Consider the following 21,765-nt stretch of genomic DNA (forward strand, 5'->3'; position numbering starts at 1 on the left):
TTAATCAGAATTCTACATGATGTACATGGTGCACACCAGTGGGTCTCAAATGTCTACACACTGGAAAGGAGCAATTCTGGGTAGTTACAGAGATGACTTGATTATAGCAAAACGGCAAATTTTATTTTATTTTTTAAAAGATTTTATTTATTTATTTATTTATTTATTTATTTATTTATTTATTTATTTATGAGAGACAGAGAGAGAGAGAGAGAGAGAGAGAGGCAGAGACCTAGGCAGAGGGAGAAGCAGGCTCCATGCAAGGAGCCTGATGTGGGATTCGATCATGGATCCCAGGATCATGCCCTGAGCCAAAGGCAGATGCTCAGCCGCTGAGCCACCCAGGCATCCCAATAACTGCAAATTTTAAAAGGCATTTTAGTTTTATTAGACATAAAGCCTTCTTTGCATATAGGGGAATTCTCAAAATATAAAACTCATATTGTATGTTACATTGAGTTTCTTGGCCCCATTATTTTAAAAAGGCCTTTTTTTTTTTTTTTCTGTGAAAGCAGAAAAAAATGTATGGTTTGCAACCAAATGATAGTGAAGAGACAGGTACATTCATGCCATGGTAGGATCACATTCTGGTCAAAAGCTTCTATGAGAATCGCTATCATGTGTTCTGTGCTGTTTTTGTGACATTTCCTGCCACTCTTAGATATAACAATTGGAAAAGCTTTATGAATAGGACAAGTAGGCTTGTTCTCAGTTCAAATAGAGAGGAGAAAATCCTAACTCATTCTTCAGCTGGGAAATAAAAAATACTGTTATCTTAATAAAAGATAAAGGGGCCTGACTTTTCATACAGCGCTTACACAACAGTCTATGGCTACCTCTGGATAACGAATATAATCACCTACATTTCCCTGTCCTTTTTCTGAGTAGCCAATCCTGATGAATTGGCCTATTTTCAGTGATGCCCTATGCTCCAGGCCTTATTAACTTTATCAAATCCTTTCTACTTTTCTTTTCCTCTTTATAATTTCTTTCTTTACTTCCTTTCTTCCTTTCCTTTCCTCCAAGCCTCCTACTTTTTAAAAAATGTGTATGCTATTTCTTCCTGAAACAAAAAAATTCAAGTTGGCGTATAAAAGGAACATGTGTACACAAAGGGTTAATGAAAATAGACAGTGAAGACCTAAAAAGAAGAAACCCACAAAGACATCAACCAGTTGCCAGAAGAATTAGACAATGCTATGGGGCAATTGAGCTTTTCCATTTCGTCTTTATTTTTGTTTTTGTCTCGTTCATAGGATAGAAATATCAATCTCTGCTGAGATATGAAATGTGCCTAAGTGAAGTTAAACAACTATTTGAAAGTAACTCTGGCATCATTATGCTTGTTCAAGTTTTACAAGCAAAAAGATGGCAATTCTAATTTGATTCCCAGCTGTTTTTAGTACTTTCCTTAATTGTTGGAAACTCTAATAAGTAGTATATAAAAAAATCTGCCAATCAGGTATAAATGGGAAAGATTATAAAACTCTGGAACTGGTATTTATAGATGCATGTGCTGGCCAGTACAAACCAAAAGAGGGTATTGGTATAAAGAAATGGCACCTACTGAATCTCTAACAAATGCATGTATGTTGGCATCATGTCTGATACATATCACATGTGAATCCCAGCTCCATATCTCAACTTGGCTCTAAGCCTTAGGGATCTCAGCAGTAAAATGAAATTGATACTCCTTCTCTGGATCTGAAAGTGTTAATGTTTTGAAATCAAATGTATCTGGATTTGAATACTGGTTCTATCTTTTAGTAGCTTCATGGTCTGAGACTTAAGTTTTCTGATATACCACCTACTTCATGAAGTTTCTTTCTCTTTTTTCCTTAAGACTGAATAACATATATCAAGTTCTCAACATGGTGTTGGCATATTGTTGGTGTTAAGTACATGTGAACTCTCTTGTCTCCTTCCTATTTACAAGAATTAAATAAGATGAAATCATCCAGCATGGTACCTGGAAGGAACCGATTAATTAATGCTAATATATTGTAATTCTTTTCCATTGTTATTTCCTCATGGAGAGGGAATATGAAGGCAGCCAGAAGCCCAAGCAGAAAATACTTCTATCAACAGGAAAATGGCCTCTTGTTGGCTTAAAACCATAGGAGACATATTGGGAGAAATTACTCCTATTCTGATAATGAAAACTTCTATTTTTGGACTTTATTAAGACTTTTCAGTATATACTTTGGGTTTTGAGTTTTAATTGTATAGAGGAACTGCATAGTCATATTAGTCAAACAATAAAAGCAATCTCTTATTCCATTATGAAGTATAGTACTTAAATGTAAATGTAAAACATACACATATAGATACATAATGAAGAAATCGGTACATTCAGATAATAAGTTAAATGAGACAGTTGGTCTTAACAGGTTGGGTGTGATTGAGTTTTAATTGTTGGTACTGATTATTTTGAATGGGAGACATCATGGAGCAAGCATCTGCAGACTTTTTCACTTTCTGCCTTGATAGAGTATTCCTAAGGGCCAATGGTCATCAAGTGAGAGGTTCCTGATGATATTAAATGTACAAGATGCCATTTTTTAAAAGGTGGATACTAATGGAATACAGGCAAAAAAGAATTACTGCTCTCTTGTGAGGAGAAACTAATAACACACTGAAATGAATACATAAAGGAAACCATGGCTCCTGCTCATCTCACATGAAAATAATTAGAATAGCATATAGTATTCCTTGTGTACATAACTATGAAGATTTGGCTGCAATAGCAGAGACATGGGCTGGGAGCAGGTGCTTAAAGATATGAGTATAAATTTAACTGTTATTTATAACAGAAAATGTACATTTGAAAGATGTATGCTTGGGTAATGTTTATTATCCTGAACTAGATCAAACTAATCAATCTTGTTAGAGGTGTATGTGATAGTTCTAATCTATGATTTCTTGCATGTTATCACCAGAATGTTAAATGATGCCTTAGAAACCCAGAATATATTCCTATAATAGTTCACTGGCATTAGAATAATAATAAAGAAATCACTTTCTTTCATATTAACATGATAGCTTGCAGAATGGACAATAAAATGTGTATTTTTAAAAGCTTTTTTTTTACATGAGGGTCTTGATTATTTGCAAGTGTTTTAAAAGCTCCTATCCTCCTGCCACCAAAGCAAGATTGTTGTTTGAAATAGTATGAAGAACATACAGAAAAGATTTTTTTAAAATTTTGACTCAATAGATACACATTGGATTATGTAGAAAACACCTCTAACAAAAGGTGTGCCCAGGATGTAGTATCTAAATATAACATCAAATCTATGAAAATCAATTACTTTATTCCAAAAAACACAATGTAAAGGACCATTTGGTCAGGTGGATCCATGCACCACTCATGGTTGTCAAACACTTAAGGAAAAGCAGAATCTAAGCCTAAAATAATTGTGCCAAAAGAAGACACAAAGGCAATGGATTGGGATACCAAGGTTCTATATCTTTGATACTGTTTTTGTGAAAAATCTAATCTGATTTTTTGTGTTTTTCTCAGTTGACTTTCCAATTGTGAAATGAGTATATCTTGCACGACTACTTCATGATATTGTTGTAGTAATCAAATAAAATAATATATTTAAAATGATTTGGAATAGCATGAAATACTTTTCAGGTACAAAACATTATCAAGAATGATGGAATAATTCTATACTTTCTCAATTCTGATACATACTCATATTCCTCAGACTGATTTCTCTGACTAGTCAACCAAAACCATGAGATATGAAGGCTGTTTGTAACAGAGTTTTATTATATTCATTAACAGAATTTTGGTCACTTTCTCTAGAAGACTGTGGAGGGTTAGGAGGTAGATGACAGACTCTAATGTTGAACATAATAGTTATGTTAATTAATTCAGTGACAATTAAGATACTCAATCCAGTTGAATGATGTGTAAACAAAACATCTGATTGATTTGTCTGAATCTCAATTTTCCAGATATTTTTACAGTAGATAATATCTCTAGAGGAAGAAATTTTGCAACTATTCAGCATTAAGTTTTTATTCTGGATAAATCTGTATTTATTCTTAATCTTATTCTTCTATCTGCACTTTAAACCATTTCTTTCACAGTGGGTGTAGTTTAGATAAAAGTTCATTTTAAATTTCTTTTTCTTCACTTTTCCCCACCTATTTAGGAGAACATAAACTGAATCATTGGTTACCATAAACTTAATATCACTTCAATGGATTCTCATTAGTAAAAATCAAGTGAGTACTGAGAACTGTTTGATCTTGGCACTTCAGTCAATGATTGGAGATATGTGTTCTCTGCCATTATGTTGTTTAGATTTGACTAAAGCAATAAGACTATCATGTGAAATAAAAGATAAAATTAAGCAACAAACTGAGTAGCAGCAAATGTAAATAATTCATGGTAAAGAAAAGCAATTGGGAGCTGAATAATGGAGAGAAGTGTTCACAGAATAGTTTGTGTTTGAAGGCTAGTATAAAAAATTGCATGCATTTTAAAGAATTCAATTTAACTAAATGTGTTTGCAAATGTCCAGAATTTTAAAAGAATCCAGCCTGTTTAAAAATAAAATCAAGATTCGGGCACACTTGAATGCTGACTCATTTAAGCTTCACAAAACACCATATTAAAAGCATTTTGCTGATGAAGAAAAAAGAGAGAGAGAAATTAACCAACTTGTCCAATGCCCATAGCCAGTAAGTAACCAAACCAAGATTCGAGCTCAAGTAGTTCTGCAAAGCTGATGACTCAACTTCAAATTTCAGGATGCCTATCAAGGAATACTGGAATATCAAGAAGCATAAGTGAACAGAGAGAAAGAGAAAGGTGGAACAAGCAGGGTAGCACTCAGAGAACACAGAGATACTTAATGTTCTTCAGTATCCAGGAGTCATAGTGAGGCTCATTTCAAATTCTAGCCCACATTAGACTGAGGATCTTAAAATACTCCCTACATTGGTCAGCATCACTTCAAAAGCTGGGCAAGAATGACTCTTCCAATGAGAGGCAGCAAGGATCACAAATGAGCAAGGTGATGTCAAGAAGTTATTAATGTCTGTCAGTCATTTTGTAAATGGTGCCAACCTTCACTGAAACCGTGTCTTTTCATAAATTATCTCAAAATATCATCCACAATTAATGACATGATATTAGACACAAAACATATTTACTAACAAATGATGAATAGGTTCTGGAGGATAAATTTTGCGCACCTAAGCTAAAAGCTAATAGTACATATCATAGAAAGGCAGATCTGAAAGGCAGAAGAAATTTAGATGTGCAAGATTTTTGCAGTAACTACCCAAATTTTCTCACATATTTCTGCACCTATGGTCTTGGATAGTCCTTCCCTACACTGGTTCTGGACTTGGCCATGGTACTTGCCTTGGCAGAGTGTTTGTGTTGTACGTGGAAATCTGAAAACCACTATAGTCAGAAACCAGTGCTAGTAGGCTGGAGTATGATAGAATGAGATGCACCTAACTGACAAATTATCAAATACCAATATATCCCCAAATCCTAGATCATCCACTCATCCACCTGGCTATAATCCAGAAGAAAACCCAACAGAAAAAAAATCAAGCAAACTCCCAGAAGAGATGACCAGTCAATCCACAGAATTATAAGCTAAATAAATAGTTGTTTATTTTAAGCCAAGAAGTTTACACAGCAAAAGCTATTTGATATGCTAGAACACCATTTCAAGCAATGGGAAAAACAAACAAAAGGTATACATCCTTGTTTTCCAAATAGAGACTTGGTAATCCAGAAGAATCATACTACAAGGACTGTGTGGTATTCAGGCAGAAAGAGTTTGGGCATCCTCCAAAAATCCTATGCCTCTAATGGTAGGAGAGCAGCAGAATATTCTTGTGCAACTGAGAGTAAAATAGAAAAATGCCATAGGGCCTTGGGAAGCACAGCACACTTTCCCACTTCACTTTTATCAGGTAGGCTTTAACTCTGAGGCTAGTGCAATTTATTCTGATTTGTATTTTCACATATATTCTGTGTTCTCAGTAGTAGAGTTGTAAGGTATTAACAAAATTATTAACTCTCTGCATTACAACATAAGCAAAGTTTGTAAATTAAATCATCATCATCAACAAGAAATCACATAAACAGACACCTGTATCCACATTAAAAATTTGGGAAGGGTGCCAAAACACATGCCCCCAAAGTCTAACAATATACTATATATTAGACCAGATTGCAAAACCCTCCTAAGAAAGCACCACAGTACTAAGTGGAGAAGACTGGAAGACTAATGAATCCTCCAAGTCTGCAGTGGGAAGGTCAGAACAGAAGAGAAGGAAACACCATTTTGGATGCTGTTCATGGAGTCACTAAACAGTAGCTTCTCTCTACCATGTGAAGAGCACATAACATGGAAGTCTGGCATGACCCCAGTGTTCAGGTGACTGGCAACTGACAAAGCAGAATACAGAGTGAAAGTGTGGCCAATGAAAAGGGTTCATCACATCCAGAGACAGTATGGCACCGTGAAGACGTCCTGAGGCTGGGATCACTCCCAGTTCCACTCCTTCTCCACTATACTCAGTCTAACTAAAAACTAAAACTAACCTATTTATTAATGCAAATTAATATTACCATCACTGCAGCTTCTGCTGTAAAGAAGGGAAACTATGGCATTGAGTTGTCCAAGACAATCCATCCACTCTGTCAAAAGTCAAACATCTGTTGAGGAATCCTTTATGTTTGAGGAAAATAAATGGGAAAACAATTCATAAAACAAACTCACAGACATTTCTAAGACATAAAATGGCATGAAGTAAGCTTAACAACAGTCTCTTCTATGTTCAATTAAAACAGTAAAAGTGAATGACACTCATGTCATGAAAGAAGAGATGAAAGATGACTCACAAGACAAGAGGCTGTGACTATAAGGGGGCATGCCAAAGGCAGGTGGAAATACAGAACTAGACATAATGATGAAAACTTGAAATGTAATAGATTTATTCTCCATTAATAGCAATAAAGATCTGAATTGCCAGTGGAGGAAAATAGAATGAACTCTATAATGTGCAAACTTAACAAGTTTACCTAGAGGGAGAAGGAAAGGAAAGAGCTAAGAAAAGAGAGAAAGAGAAGAAAATGATAAATGGGTGAAAGGTAGAATAAAACATATTAGTAAATGTTATTTCAAAAGAATAAACCAGAATAAATAAACAGGAAAGTGATTAAATATAATAAAATGATTAAATAAAATAAAAAATGAATATAATACCAACCATAAATGTTAATATTTTCTGAGCAATTATTGTGCAATAAGTATAGTAATAAATTCCTGGTTACTTTCTTTTTTAGTAGTAACTGCTTTATATACATTAATTCTTTAATTTTCAGGAAGGCACTAAGTAGTAGACATCATTATTGTATGCATATTAGGCATGAAGAAATGAAATCTAAATAATATATCAGGAAAATTGTTTTTCAACTTAAGTAAACATGAATCAACAGACTTAACTGATTTAGCAGATCATACAAATACACCAACAAATAAACAAACCCCTAGCAGTTGTGTACTTATGTTTTGAATTTCAAAGATAGGGAAGACATCACAGAGATCTAGGCAGGGGAAAACACACACATACATATGCATATATATATGAAAAATTGTATATATATTTCACATATATATGAAAAATTAGTTTTCAGATTTTACCATAGTGAATGAATGAGAACAATGAAATAATATCCACAGAGTTTTAAAGAAAAAAGCTTATCTCACCTACATTATATTTAGCTAAGTTGTCAACATACACACAGGCAACAAAAGTTAATGTCAGATACACAGGGATTCAGGAATTGAACAAATACATATAATCCTGAGAAACTGCTGGAAGAAGCTTTACAATAAATTAGTTTAAATACTAACAAAAATAACATTTAGTAAAGTAGTGATATAGAAAATTAGCGTACATAAATTAAAATTTTTCATATGTACAAATAACTGGTTAGTAGATACAAGTGAAGAGAAAAACTTGCATATAATAGTAACATAAAATAACTAGGAACATGCTTAATATGAAACATGCAAAATCCCTATGAGGAAACTTAGAAACTCTCCTGAAAGAACTCACAAAGCAAACTTGAACAATCGAAGTCTGTAACTGGTCTGGGGAAGACAGAAGGAGCAGGTTTGAGGGGATAAATCAGGGTTCTACTTTGGTCATGTTGAGACTAGCCCCCAAGAGAGGCCACATACGCATCAAATAGACCAGTATGGAACAGCATGGAGAGGTCAGCATGAAAGCTATGAACTTGTGAGTCCCCCACATATGCCACTGAGCAAAAGTGTGTATATGGAGAAAAGAAAGGCACCTAGGACAGAAACTTGGACATTCCAACATTCCATAGATTATCTAGGAGTGCAGACTGTCACAGAAGGCTATGTGGGCAGTGACAAGGAACAAAAGCCATGAGTGTGACACCCTAGAAGCCAAAGACAATCACATCAATCAGGGAGGGAATTTCTTCTTATATTCCCAGTGCCTAGCCTATAGTAAGAATTCAGAAAATATGTGTTAAATGGATAAAAGTATGAATAGATCAATGAAGAAATAAATTTCTTCTAGAAAATCTATTAATCATGAAAATAGACCCAAGATGTAAATGAAAACAAAACTTTTAGATGAATCCTGCATGTGTATTACATGGATATGTGGATATATGTGTGTATAAATGTCAAAATAATCCTAAATTCTAATTAAAGGTCTAAATATAGCTTTATTTAAAAAGAATAATACAATAAAGCCGCTTGTCTAATAGTATCAAAATCTCTAGTAAAATATACAACCAAACGTGCACTGAATTACAATAGAAATGGAAAGGTATTAAATATTCAATAACAAAATATTGAACACTAAATGTACAAATAATGTGGATTTACTGGTCTTATGAAGACCCTGAACACCATGCAACCTTCTCCCCCTGTCCCCAGATGGGCCACAGAACCTGTTCCTACACTCAGACATTGATGTCTTCCAACTTGTCACAAAATCCTCTTTCAACAAATGACTGACATCTGGAAGTTCCAATGACCCCTAGAGGTCTTCAAACAACTACTTGACAGCCAGATAGAAACCTGGCATGATGCATAATTTATTTTTAAATTTTTAGAAAATTTATAGGGTTAAAATTAAACCTGTTACTATAATAACTATTTAGTCTCTCTTTAATGAGCAGTTACAAAATGCTATGATTAATTTCATATATGCAGCTATTAGAGTAACTTTAATTATGTCAGTTATGTCCTTGGCCATATTTCATGAAAATTATGCTGCCAGATTGATACATCTCTGTGTATAAATCTGTTATAACTTCAGAACAGTCACCAATGCTTCCTGCTCTTCTTAAAATCTAGTGTTTTACTTCGTAGAAGCTGAATTAGTTCATTCAAACTAACCAACCAACCAACCAAACAACCAACAACAACTAGTTTTTTGGCCAGTCATAAATATGAACCAAAGAACATGTATGATACTTCCTGGATATGATTGATTTTAACTTTCCATATAGCTTCTAACGAAGATTTACAACTTCCTTAAACTGCGGAGCAAGCAAATAAAATCAGTTTTTCATACACGTTATAGCTAAAGTGTTATCTGGTGTAAATTATGAACAATGACTATCTCTTATAAGCTGTTTCTTACAATCACATATCTCCCCTGCTTTTTAGACTAAAAAGGACTAAAGGATTAAAGTACACTTTTTGGTCTTAACTCACAAGAAATACTCTTGAATCCACTTCACCCTTTGAGCAACAGCATTTTTTTTTTTGTAAATTCATAGTTCCCTGATTGTCCATGACTATGTCAATCTGTTTTTTAGCACTGGGGGATTTTGTCTGGTGTTACAGTTTGTAAAGTCAGCCTGAGTTGAGACCAAAAGGTAAACTTGTTAAGACTGTGACTACTTGTCCCAGGAATCATCTCTTTTTTTACTTAGTAACAATATGATGCTGACAATAGGTGCTTCATCTTTACTTGTTTTCATCCTTTTTAACCTGCTAGGATAAGTATTCTAAAAGCTCATGTAGCAGATGAGCAGGGGGTGTGCACAGGCATTTATGATAGAATTACATCTACATTTTCCGATAACATGGCTTTATAAAGTTAGCTCTGAATGAGGAAAATTAGAAACTTTGCCTTTCAATATACTGTTATTTCTAAACCATTCTAAGGTGGTAACCAACAGAGGCAAGAACAAAAATCATGCTGAATTCTTTTCTAATTGACTTGACAGTTTGCTGTGTGGTTGGTGTATTGCCATCGATCCCTACTATGTATGTCATTCTCAGTCATTGTAATATCAATTTTAATAAGCTTTTCGTTTGTTTTCTTTGCATCTTCTCTAAACAAAATACATGTTATATTCACTTCAGGGATGTAAACTTTTTGCTGCATATGAAAGCTCTTATGTGACATTTTAAAAAAAGTCATTAAATGTCCTTCACATGTAGGAATTTGTTCTAGGCAATGTACAACATTGGCTGGCAGCAACTGTTCCCAAACTCTGGAAATTAGCTAATGCTACACAGCAGACGTAACATCCACCACAGTGAATGGCTCCATGACGTTAATAAGATCATTTAAAAAATCATGTAGTCATGATCAAAAAAACAAAAATTACAAATAACATCGTTTTCAAACCTCATGCGAAAACAGAGTTAGGGAAAAATGATAAATTAATGAAATTTACCTTTATGTGTTTTATGAAGGGAAATTTCATTACTTCATAATCATTTGTTATATATTATATCTATAATTATTTATGAACACATGTATAATTTACCCATTCTATAATAATCAATTACCTGAATCAAATTTTATGAAATGGAACATTAAATATGTGAAAAATTGTTAAAATATACTAACTAGATTTTAGTTAAATATATTTTGACTACCATAAAATTTGTATAAATACTAAAAGCATAGTTTAAATGTAATTATCTTTTAGATTTGCTTGCTTGCCATATTAGCCCTAAGAGAAACATATTTCTTAAAACCACAAAGTAAATAATTCTATCAATGGGAAAATGATTGATTTACCTGGATCTTCTATAGTTAAGTTCTTTATTAACCACTGAACAATGTCTGACCCTAGAAAAAGAAAAAAGAAAAACACAAATATTTGTGTTATACATTTGTATACACATGTTAACTTTAAGAACTCTCAACTTTTGGCGTTCATATTAGCAGGAATGTTTTTTTATGTTTTTGCACATATCTTTTTTATTATTATAGTTGACACACAATGTTACATTAGTTTCAGGCATACAACATAGTGACTCAACAAGTCTACATGTCATGGTGTGCTCACCACAGTGTAGCTACCATCTGTTACCATACAAAACCATTACAATGCCATTGACTATATTCCCAATGCTATGCCTTTCATCCCCATGACTTATTGTGTAACTGGAAGTCTATATCTCCCACTCCCCTTCCCCAATTTTGCCATTCCCCCCTACCCTCTCCCTTATGGCAACCCCAGTTTGTTCTATGTATTTCTCTGAGCCTGTTTCTGCTTTGTTTTGAAGATTCCACATATTAGTGAAATCATATGGCATTTCTCTTCCTTTGTCTGACTTATGTCACTTAATGTAATACCTCCATGGAGGTCCATTCATGTTGTTGAAAATGGCAAGATTAGCCCAGGTGAAAACTAGTAAATTATTGAATATTAAATATTTAAACACAAAGGTTCAATATACCTGTAGTGAATAAAATTATTCATTAATTTGTTCATTGAATAAATTCTTATTGAGTGATCACTATGTCTGAAGCACAATTCTTAGGATGTCATAACCAATATTTTGTAAGATGGTCTTTTCATCTTCTCTTATGCCAAGCCAGACTTGTTATTAGCTTTTGAACACTCCTATGTGTTTCAAGTCTCCACGCCTTTATAGTACTATTCTCTTTGACTGAAATGTCTTATCACTATTTTCAAGACACTCAAGATTCATTTACACAATAGAATTTTTCTTGACCCTCACTTTTGTCTGCTGAGTTTACAACAACCTCCATTGAATCCCACCAGTCTCAGGGCATCTGGGTGGCTCAGTGGTTGAGCGTCTGCCTTTGGCTCAGACGCTTTGGCCCAGGGTCCTGGGATCGAGTCCCGCATCAGGCTCCCTATAGGGAGCCTACTTCTACCTCTGTCTATGTCTCTACCTCTCTCTATGTGTCTCTCATGAATAAATAAATAAATAAAATCTTAAAAAAAACACACTGGTCTCTGTGTAGTCTTGTATTGTAGTGCAGATCACACAATAGTGCCACTGTTTATTTGAATAAAGCCACCTAGTAAGTACCTTGAAGTGGGGAAGGATATTCATCTTTCCATATTTGGATTGAAGCAAGTGTTGGATAATGTGTGATGAATAAAAAACATGAGTAAATATAGGTTTTCATTTCATACAGAATAAAATGAGGGTCTGCAGAAAATGTAATGTTTGAGCTAGATTTTGATATATGAAAAAGACAAAACTTAGTTCCTGAAGGCCTATGTCCAAGTTAAAAGGGGGGCAATAGTCAATAAGAACTATTTATAGCATTCTTTCTATATAACAAATGCCGAGAATAATAGGAACTTGACACTAATAAATGTATTCACAGTGTATTCAGCAGATCTTGAACTCCAGGTGAAAGAATTTAAATTTTTTTCTGTAAGTCAGGCAGAGAAAGGGAGACATGGTATGTCTGCTGTTTTATTTTAAACAGAAGAATGACCTTATCAAAACAAGTTAAAGGAATTTGATAGGCAATACATGTGGAGTGCCTTTGGCCAGTCAAATAGAAAGCAGGGCAGCCAACATTTCTACTAGTTGAGATCCCATTTTGAAAGGAAAAGTACTGAACTAGTTCAGTGTACAAGTGAATTAAAGTAAAATTAGAAGCTTGCTTCAGGACTTTGTGACAAATTAGGTATGTGGGTGGCCAGTGGGAGAACAGTAAGATAACTCAAGGTTTCCAACATAGGAGCATCATGGATGAAAAGAATGGTGGAATTATGAGCAGAAATGGGAGATTCAGGAAGAGGACTTGATTTACCTGAAATATTCATTTCTATTTACATTTGGTTTTCAGTATCATTCATTTCTACATAAAATAGCATAAAACATGTATGAAAATAGTTTTGTATACATAGTAAACTGCATTAGGGTTGCATGGATGAAATTTTGTGTGACCTGAGATTCCACTTCTACCTCTCTTGGAGACTGGCTTCCATTGCACCTGAGATGTAGCATATGACTGACGTTAACAAAGTCTAAATAATTCTCACTGCTTGATGCAAAATAGTGCAAATCTTCAGAATAAACCTAGGGTTACCTGGCTGGCTCAGTCAGTAGAGCATGCATCTCTTGATCTCAGGGTAATGAGTTTGAGCCTTATGTTGGATGAAAGGATTACTTAAAAAAATCTTTAAAAATTAAAATTAAAATTAAATAAACTTTTTATCAAACTTGACAACAATATCCTAAAAGTTATGAAAACGTTCATACCCAACATTGGTTTCCATATGTATGCATTTTTAACATGACTTCATGTGTTGAATCTAACTTGTATTCCTTTATAGTTGTTACTTTTACAACTGTCATTGATTTCAATACATATAAGAAGATGGATTCACCTATATCCTAAAGTAGCTCTGAGGGAAGGAAGGAAGGGAAACCACTCACAAGAATGCAAGTATTTCAAAATGTCATGTTCAGCCTTATAACCTAACTTATCTTGAGGAATGGTCATCCTTTTAAAAAAAGAGAAGGGGGACTCAGTTTTTCAAATACATATGTATGTATTGACACTTGACCAATGAAGAATTCCAGGTACCCAAATCTTATGCACTAATTCCAGGTACCTTGCTCATTTTCCACATTTGAGCATCGACTTGGAGAACATATGTGAGCAGCCGTTGGAAATTTTCCATCATTTTGAAGACAGCCAAACATTGGTTCCAAGACTATAATTTTCTCTTAGTGTGAAAAATGATTTAAAAATGCTTTTGGAGAAATTTTTTTTAAGTTTTCTTCTTTTATTTCTGAACAGAAAGAAATACAAAGAAGCCTAATTTGAAACCACATTTAACTCAGAAAATAGAAACTTTTTTTCTAGTCTAGATTTGAGTATATCTGTTATGGTCATATTCTCAGTTCAGTTCTGAAAAAGGATGATTGGACTACTTGTCAGTATCACTTAGCAAATGCTATTACAATGGTTTTATTGTTGTGTGGTCACTTCAGTATATTTATGGTTTTAAGTTAAAACATTATAAGTTACTTTATTGTTAAATGTATACCCAAATCTACCATATTTACCTATTCTGCATGTATGACAACAAGACCTTAACTCCCAGAGAAAGGTAGAGACAGAGAGAAAAATTTCAGCATCTTGATGGAACCAGAAAACTGAAATAAAAATGTGCATCATAGTCACATTGAGAACTACAATTTAAATTTAAAAGGGTGCATTACAGCCAAGAGGAGTGTAGGAAAGAATGGCACATTTCAAAGCAATGTCTTAACCTTTGCTTAATGAATAAATTAATATACTTGTGTAAATGTACACATCCAGAGTATTTTAGACTTCCATCCATCTTTATTCTCAGGGCCTCACAATAAAATGCAGATTTTTTTGTTTTCTTTTTTGCTTTTTGGTACTTTTTTCCTTTCTTTAAAAAAATAGCAAAAGAGCTCTTGAATAGCTACAATGTGAAACTTGTTGAGAAATGCAATAGTATCTTAAAGCCCAAGAAATTTAAAAAAAAAAAAACCTCCTCTATGACTATAGCTACTGGGAACTTGAGCCCAGAGCAGAGTCTATATTCTGGCTTTGAATTCTTAGAAGCTACTCTTGTAACTCTCACAGTTACAAAATTATGTGTTCCCTCTACTTGGAAGAAGTAAAGGTTTTATTATTGTGTAATTCCAGTTTTCTATGATTTGAAAAATGAAAACAATCAAAACAAACAAGACAGTGCCTCATACACTGCTTATAGTTGCCCACATGCTGTATTGTTTTTCACTTCCATGACTTTGTTGATGATATCCTAACCCCATTTTTTTTCTTCATCCAATTCCAAATCAGTCCATATAATTCAGGTCACACACACTGATGACTCCAGTAAGCCTTCTCTACCCACCCCACCTGCAAGGGAGTGTTATTCATCTTTGGATCCCAAACACACAGACCAGTGCCTGATATGTAAAAGTTGATCAGTAAATGTTAAAAGAATGGATGATTGACAGCAAGCTTCCCTCTCCAGATCATTCTCTAAAAAAATGTACAAAAGGATGGCATCCATCATACAAAGAATATTTGGCCAGCATATAATTTTCAGCTGCCATAATCACCTTTTGCAGTGATAAAGTTCCCATTTCAATGCTATCACTTTACCTCCACCCATAATTTAAGCAAATCAATGAAAGACATCAGTATTATTTCCTCACCCATGCTATGGACCTGAGTGGAAAGGGGCTTCCCGAACTCTGCTGTACTGCAGAATGACAAGGCCTGAACCAGGTCCTGTCCTGTGCCTGTATTGCTTCCATTACAGCCACATTGCCTCTACTGATTAGAGCACATCCTCAGCTACAACTGTCATCTATAGCCATCCATATCCTAAACCTGAATTGGAGGGTCACAAAAAGGAAAATATTATGAAACTTTTGTACATATGATATATGAGGATTTTGTAAGCAAACAAAATGTTATACTTTTGATTTGTATCCTTTGCAAAAATAATCTCTTTTTGTAAGGTCTACTAAAGCCATTAACAAAAACTTTAGCTCTTAATCAGTGGAAGAGGCCCAAATATTCCTGAGGCAAAGACATTGACCTTTTTAATATTTCTCTTTTAGGAAAATAAATAGGCTGTTTGCTTAGGGTAAAGCTCCTGGGTTGTTTTTCAAGTAGATATTTAATTAAGATCATGACAATTTATCTGTTTTTTTTAAAACTTTTGTTGTGTTAGTTCCATAAGCCATAAAAAGATTTCTTCAGACACAAAGTAAAGATTTTGTGCCTCTTCAAAGCCTAAGAAGCTTTAAAGAAAGGCAACAGAAATAGCAAAGCAGCAAAGATGATAATAATCAGAGGATACAAGAATATTGAGATGATTCTAAGGACTGTTTCCCTCCCTCTCACAAAATTCAAGATAATTATTGACCAGTCAGAGAAGCTTTTTTCCAAATTGTGTTCTGAGCAACACAACTTTTCTTGTGTATGAGATGATATGAATACATCTGGGAATGCTATTGAATTAGGCAAAGGAAGGGAAAAGTGGTTCCTTGATGTTGTCTTTATTGTGATAAAGAACATTGTGAAAAATCAAGAGAAAGGTGAGTTTGCAATGTTTCCTCAGAATGGAGATATAGGATCCCTTTAAAGAACATTTTTAAAATGTTATTGCATTTTTCTGGTTTTACAGTTCTTTAGACTCACAAAAAATAAGTAACAAAAGTGTAAAATGTTCAAATACAACTATGAATTCTGAGTTAGCTAATACATTGGAACTCACCAACAGTAAATTAAACTATTGGGTGACTGATTAATTGATTAATCAGTTCTATATGCTAGCTGCTAGGCATAAAGAAGAGATTCAAAGACCATTCTTGTTCTGAATACATAATCTCTTTAAAACTGGACATAAGCCATGTCTAATTGTCTAATTGTGTCTGTGAGGGTCATAGGGGATGAAGAAAATATGTTGATTGATAAAAAAAATTTCCTTTAGTGCATTCTATAGCTGCAATAGGAAATAAGAGTAAACTAAAATCTATTGAGCTTTTGTTGCAGAATATGATATTTCACATAAACTCCCATTAAAACCTCTCCTTTAGCTTTTAATAGTAACTTCTCAGAAATACAACAAATGAAAACGTCCAGAATCAAAATAAGAATGAATCATCCAAAATGTATATTTAGGGATCCCTGGGTGGCGCAGCGGTTTGGCGCCTGCCTTTGGCCCAGGGCGCGATCCTGGAGACTCGGGATCGAATCCCACGTCGGGCTCCTGGTGCATGGAGCCTGCTTCTCCCTCTGCCTATGTCTCTGCCTCTCTCTCTCTCTCTGTGACTATCATAAATAAATAAATAAAAAATTAAAAAAAATAAAAAAATAAAAAAAATAAAAATAAAACAAAATGTATATTTAAATATGCCTCTCTCCTAATGAAAAGTTTGCAATGATCTTCTCATTGGTGCCTGGGTACAGTCTGACAACTTGCATGGCATACGAGATCCTTTCACGGCTTACCTTTTATACCTCTCAGCCTCAGATCCCACCCTTCCCTCTCCCAGATTTTACAACTTAAAACAGGAGCATCAACTTGATCTTCCTTAACCATACACAGCATGATGTTTTATACTCTTTGCTTTTACAGACAGTGTACATTCTGTCTGGAATAACCTCCTCCATTTAAGACACAGCCCAAGTAACCCTTTCTCCTGGAAGTTGTCTTGGTTATTATGTCCCTCACCTTCTGTTGCACCTGTTCCTCCCCTAGGATTTCACAGCACCATGTCCATTCTAGTGTTACAACTTACCACGTTGGACAGATAGTACCTATACACGTATCACTAGATTATAAAATCCTCAAGGACCTAAGTACAGTACTTGGTAGAGTCTCAAGAACTACAAGTAACAATTTGAATTGATTTTCTCAAAGACCAAACTTAGAATATAGTGTTCCTTCGCACTTCAGAATATTGTATTTTGAGCTAGTTATTGGGATTTTTTAGCTGCTGTTACTACCCAAACAAGCTTTAAGTTTTCAATACTATAAAATTAAGAATCATTTGATATCTTTGGATTAAGAATGTCATGTAAAATAATCAGATACTTCTAATAAATGTTAAATAAAATTAAAAATGTAAATTTTGAACAGTACCTTTAAAACTAGAAAGTCTCCATTTTGAAAAATAAGAATAATACTATATAAATAAATAGGTGTGTCCTGTAGAGACGATATTTATATTTAAGCACTGCTATTTTGCCACATTTGGTGAATAAAGTCAATATATTCAGAGTTGAAAAGGAATTACAGGGAGCCCACAAGTACATTTTGGCAATTTTACTTTTCAATTAAACTTTGTTTTGTTTTTATTGAAGTTCGATTTGCCAACATACAGTTTAACACCCAGTGCTCATCCCATCGAGTGCCCTCCTCAGTTCCTGTCACCCAGTTACCCCAACCTCCTGCCCACCTCACCTTCCACAACCCTTTGTTATAGTTAGGAGTCTCTCATGGTTAGTCTCCCTCTCTAATTTTTCCCACTCAGTTCCCCTCCTTTCCATTATAATCCTTTTCACTATTACTTATATTTCTCATATGAGCGAAACCATATGATGATTGCCCTTCTCCAATTGACTTATTTCACTCAGCATAATATCCTTCAGTTCCATCCACGTCAAAGCAAATGGTGAGTATTCGTTGTTTCTGATGGCTGAGTAATATTCCATTGTATATATATACCATATCTTCTTTATGCATTCATTTGTCGAAGGACATTGTGGCTCCTTCCACAGTTTGGCTATTGTGGACATTGCTACTATTAACATTGGGGTGCAGGTGTCCTGTCATTTCACTACATCTGTATCTTTGGGGTAAATACTTAGTAGTGCAATTGCTGGGTCATAGGTAGCTCTATTTTTAACTTTTTGAGGAACCTCTACACTGTTTTCCAGAGTGGCTGTACCACTTTGCATTCCCACCAACAGTGCAAGAGGGTTCCCCTTTCTCCACATCCTCTCCAACATTTATTGTTTCCAGTCTTGTTAATTTTTGCCATTCTCACTGGTGTGATGTGGTATCTCATTGTGGTTTTGATTTGTACTTCCCTGATGGCAAGTGATGTGGAACATTTTCTCAAGTGCTTGTTAGCCATGTGTATGTCTTCTTCAGTGAAATTTCTGTTAATGTTTACTGCCTATTTCATGATTGGATTTTTTGTTTATTGGGTGTTGAGTTTAAAAAGTTCTTTATAGATCTTGGATACTAGCCCTTTATCTGATATGTCATTTGCAAATATCTTCACCCATTTTGCAGGTTGTCTTTTAGTTTTGTTGACTGTTTCTTTTGCTGTGCAGAAGCTTTTTATTCTGATTAAGTCCCAATAGTTCACTTTTGCTTTGGTTTCCTTGACCTTTATAGATGTATCTTGCAAGAAGTTACTGTGGCCAAGTTCAAAAAGGTTATTGCCTGTGTTCTTCTCTAGGATTTTAATGGATTCTTGTCTCACATTTAGATCTTTCATCCATTTTGAGTTTATCTTTGTGTATGGTGTTAAGAGAATGGTCCAGTTTCATTCTTCTGCACATGGGTGTCCAATTTTCCCAGCACCATTTATTGAATAGACTGTCCTATTTCCAGAGGATATTCTTTCTGGCTTTGTCGAATATTAGTTGACCATAGAGTTGAGTGCCCATTTCTGGATTCTCTATTTTGTTCTCTTGATCTATGTGTCTGTTTTTGTGCCAGTACCATACTGACTTGATGATCACAGTTTTGTAATACAGCTTGAAATCTGGTATTGTGATGCCCCTGCATTGGTTTTCTTTTTCAATATTCCTCTGGCTATTCAGGGTCTTTTCGGATTCCACATAAATCTTAAGGTTATCTGTTCCAACTCTGTGAAGAATGTCCATGGTATTTTGATAGGGATTGCATTAAATGTGTAAATTGCCCATAGACATTTTCACAATATTTATTCTTCCAATCCATGAGTGTGGAATGTTTTTCCATCTCTTTGTGTCTTTCTCAATTTCTTTCAGAAGTGTTCTGTAGTGTTTAAGGTATAGATTCTTTACCTTTTTTGGTTACGTTTACTCCTAAATATCTTATGCTTTGGAGTGCAATTGTGAATGGATTGATTCCTTAATATCTCTTTATTCAGTCTCATTGTTAGTGTATAGAAATGCCACTGATTTCTGTGCAGAGAAATCAGTGGCATTGGTTTTGTATCCTGCCATATTTCTGAATTGCTGTATGAGTTCTAGCAATCTTGGGATGGAGTCTTTAGGGTCTTCTATATATGGTATCATGTCATCTGTGAAGAGGGAGAGTTTGACTTCTTTGCCAATTTGAATGCCTTTTATTTCTTTTCGTTGTCTGATTGCTGAGGCTAGGACTTCTATTACTATGTTGAATAACTGTGGTGAGAGTGGACATCTCTGTCGTGTTCCTGATCTTAGTGGAAAGGCTCTCAGTTTTTCTCCATTGAGAATGATATTCACTGTGGGCTTTTCATAAATGGCTTTTAAGATATTGAGCAATGTTCCCTCTATCCCTATACTTTGAAGAGTTTTAATCAGGAATGGATGCTGTATTGTCAAATGTTTTCTCTGCATTGATTGAGAGGATCATATGGTTCTTATTTTTTCTCTTGTTGATGTGATCTATCACATTGATTGTTTTATGTTTTATCCCCTTGCATTCCAGGGATAATCTCACTTGGTTATGGTGAATAATCTTAATGTACTGTTGGATCTTATCAGCTAGTATCTTGGTAAGAATTTTTGCATCTGTGTTCATCAAGGATATTGGTCTATAATTCTTTTTGGTGGGGTCTTTGATTTTGGAATTAAGGTGATACTGGCCACATAAAATGAGTTTGGAAGTATTCCATCCCTTTCTAACCTTCGAAACACATTTAGTAGAATAGGTATTATATCTTCTTTAAACATTTGATAGAATTCCCCTGGGAAGCCATCTGGCCCTGGACTTTTGTGTCTTGGGAGGTTTTTGATGACTGCTTCAAATTCCTCCCTGGTTATTGGCCTATTCAGGTTTTCTATTTCTTCCTGTTCCAGTTTGGTAATTTGTGGTTTTCCAGAAATGCATCCATTTCTTCTAGATTGCCTAATTTGTTGGCAGATAGCTGCTCATAATATGTTTTGAAAATCGTTTGTATTTCCTTGTTATTGGTTGTGATCTCTCTTCTTTCATTCACGATTTTATTAATTTGAGTCTTTTCTCTTTTCTTTTTGATATGGCTTGGTAGGGGTTATCTATCTTATTAATGATTAATTATTGTTTCTTCCTGATGGCTAATAATTACAGCATACTTTCATATGTTTATTTGAAATAGGCATACCCTATTCAGTGAAATGTCTCTTCATGTCTTTTGACATACTTTATAATTGGATTTTTTTCAACTGTTGATTTTTCTGAGTTCTTTACATATTTTAGATACTAGAATCTTGGAAATGTGTCTTGCATATATTCCCTTTCCATTCTGTAGCTGGTCTTTTCACCCTCTTGTTATTATTTTTCTTAAGATTTATTTATTTATTTTAGAGGGGGAAGTGGCAGAGGGAAAGAATTCTGAAGCAGATGCTTCACTGAGCACAGAGTCCACCATGGTGTTCCATCCCCTACCCATGAGATCACGACCTGAGATGAAACCAAGTGTTGGACACTCAACTGACTGAGCCACCTGGACACCCTCCTTTTCACCCTTTTAACAGGGTCTTTGGCAGGACAAAGATTTTCAATTTTTATGAAATCCAACTTATCAAGTTTTTTTAAGTAATGTTTCAGGTGTCAAATCTAAGAACTCTTTGCCTAGCCCTGGATACCCCAAAATTTCTTTATTTGCTAAATGTTTTTTTTTATTTTTTATTTTTTTTTTGCTAAATGTTTTTTAGTTTAAATTTTATATTTAAGTCCATTAATTATTTTGTGTTAATGTTTGAATAAGGTCTGAGACTTACGTTGAGGTTTCTTTTCTTTTT

At 34.5% G+C, this 21,765-nt stretch overlaps 1 protein-coding gene across 4 annotated transcripts in view; it reads right to left on the reverse strand.

Annotated features, from left to right (window-relative positions):
• RGS7 (regulator of G protein signaling 7) overlaps window positions 1–21,765 on the reverse strand; it is a 488,737-nt gene that overhangs the window by 142,322 nt on the left and 324,650 nt on the right. For all 4 annotated transcript variants that reach the window (XM_038542673.1, XM_038542672.1, XM_038542671.1 and 1 more), the window contains exon 4: window positions 11,077–11,127. In XM_038542673.1, the coding sequence (XP_038398601.1) occupies window positions 11,077–11,127 (51 nt within the window). The remainder of the gene's footprint in view (window positions 1–11,076; window positions 11,128–21,765) is intronic.

The sequence above is a fragment of the Canis lupus genome, chromosome 7 (genome assembly GCF_011100685.1).
Source record: "Canis lupus familiaris isolate Mischka breed German Shepherd chromosome 7, alternate assembly UU_Cfam_GSD_1.0, whole genome shotgun sequence".
NCBI lineage: Eukaryota > Metazoa > Chordata > Mammalia > Carnivora > Canidae > Canis > Canis lupus.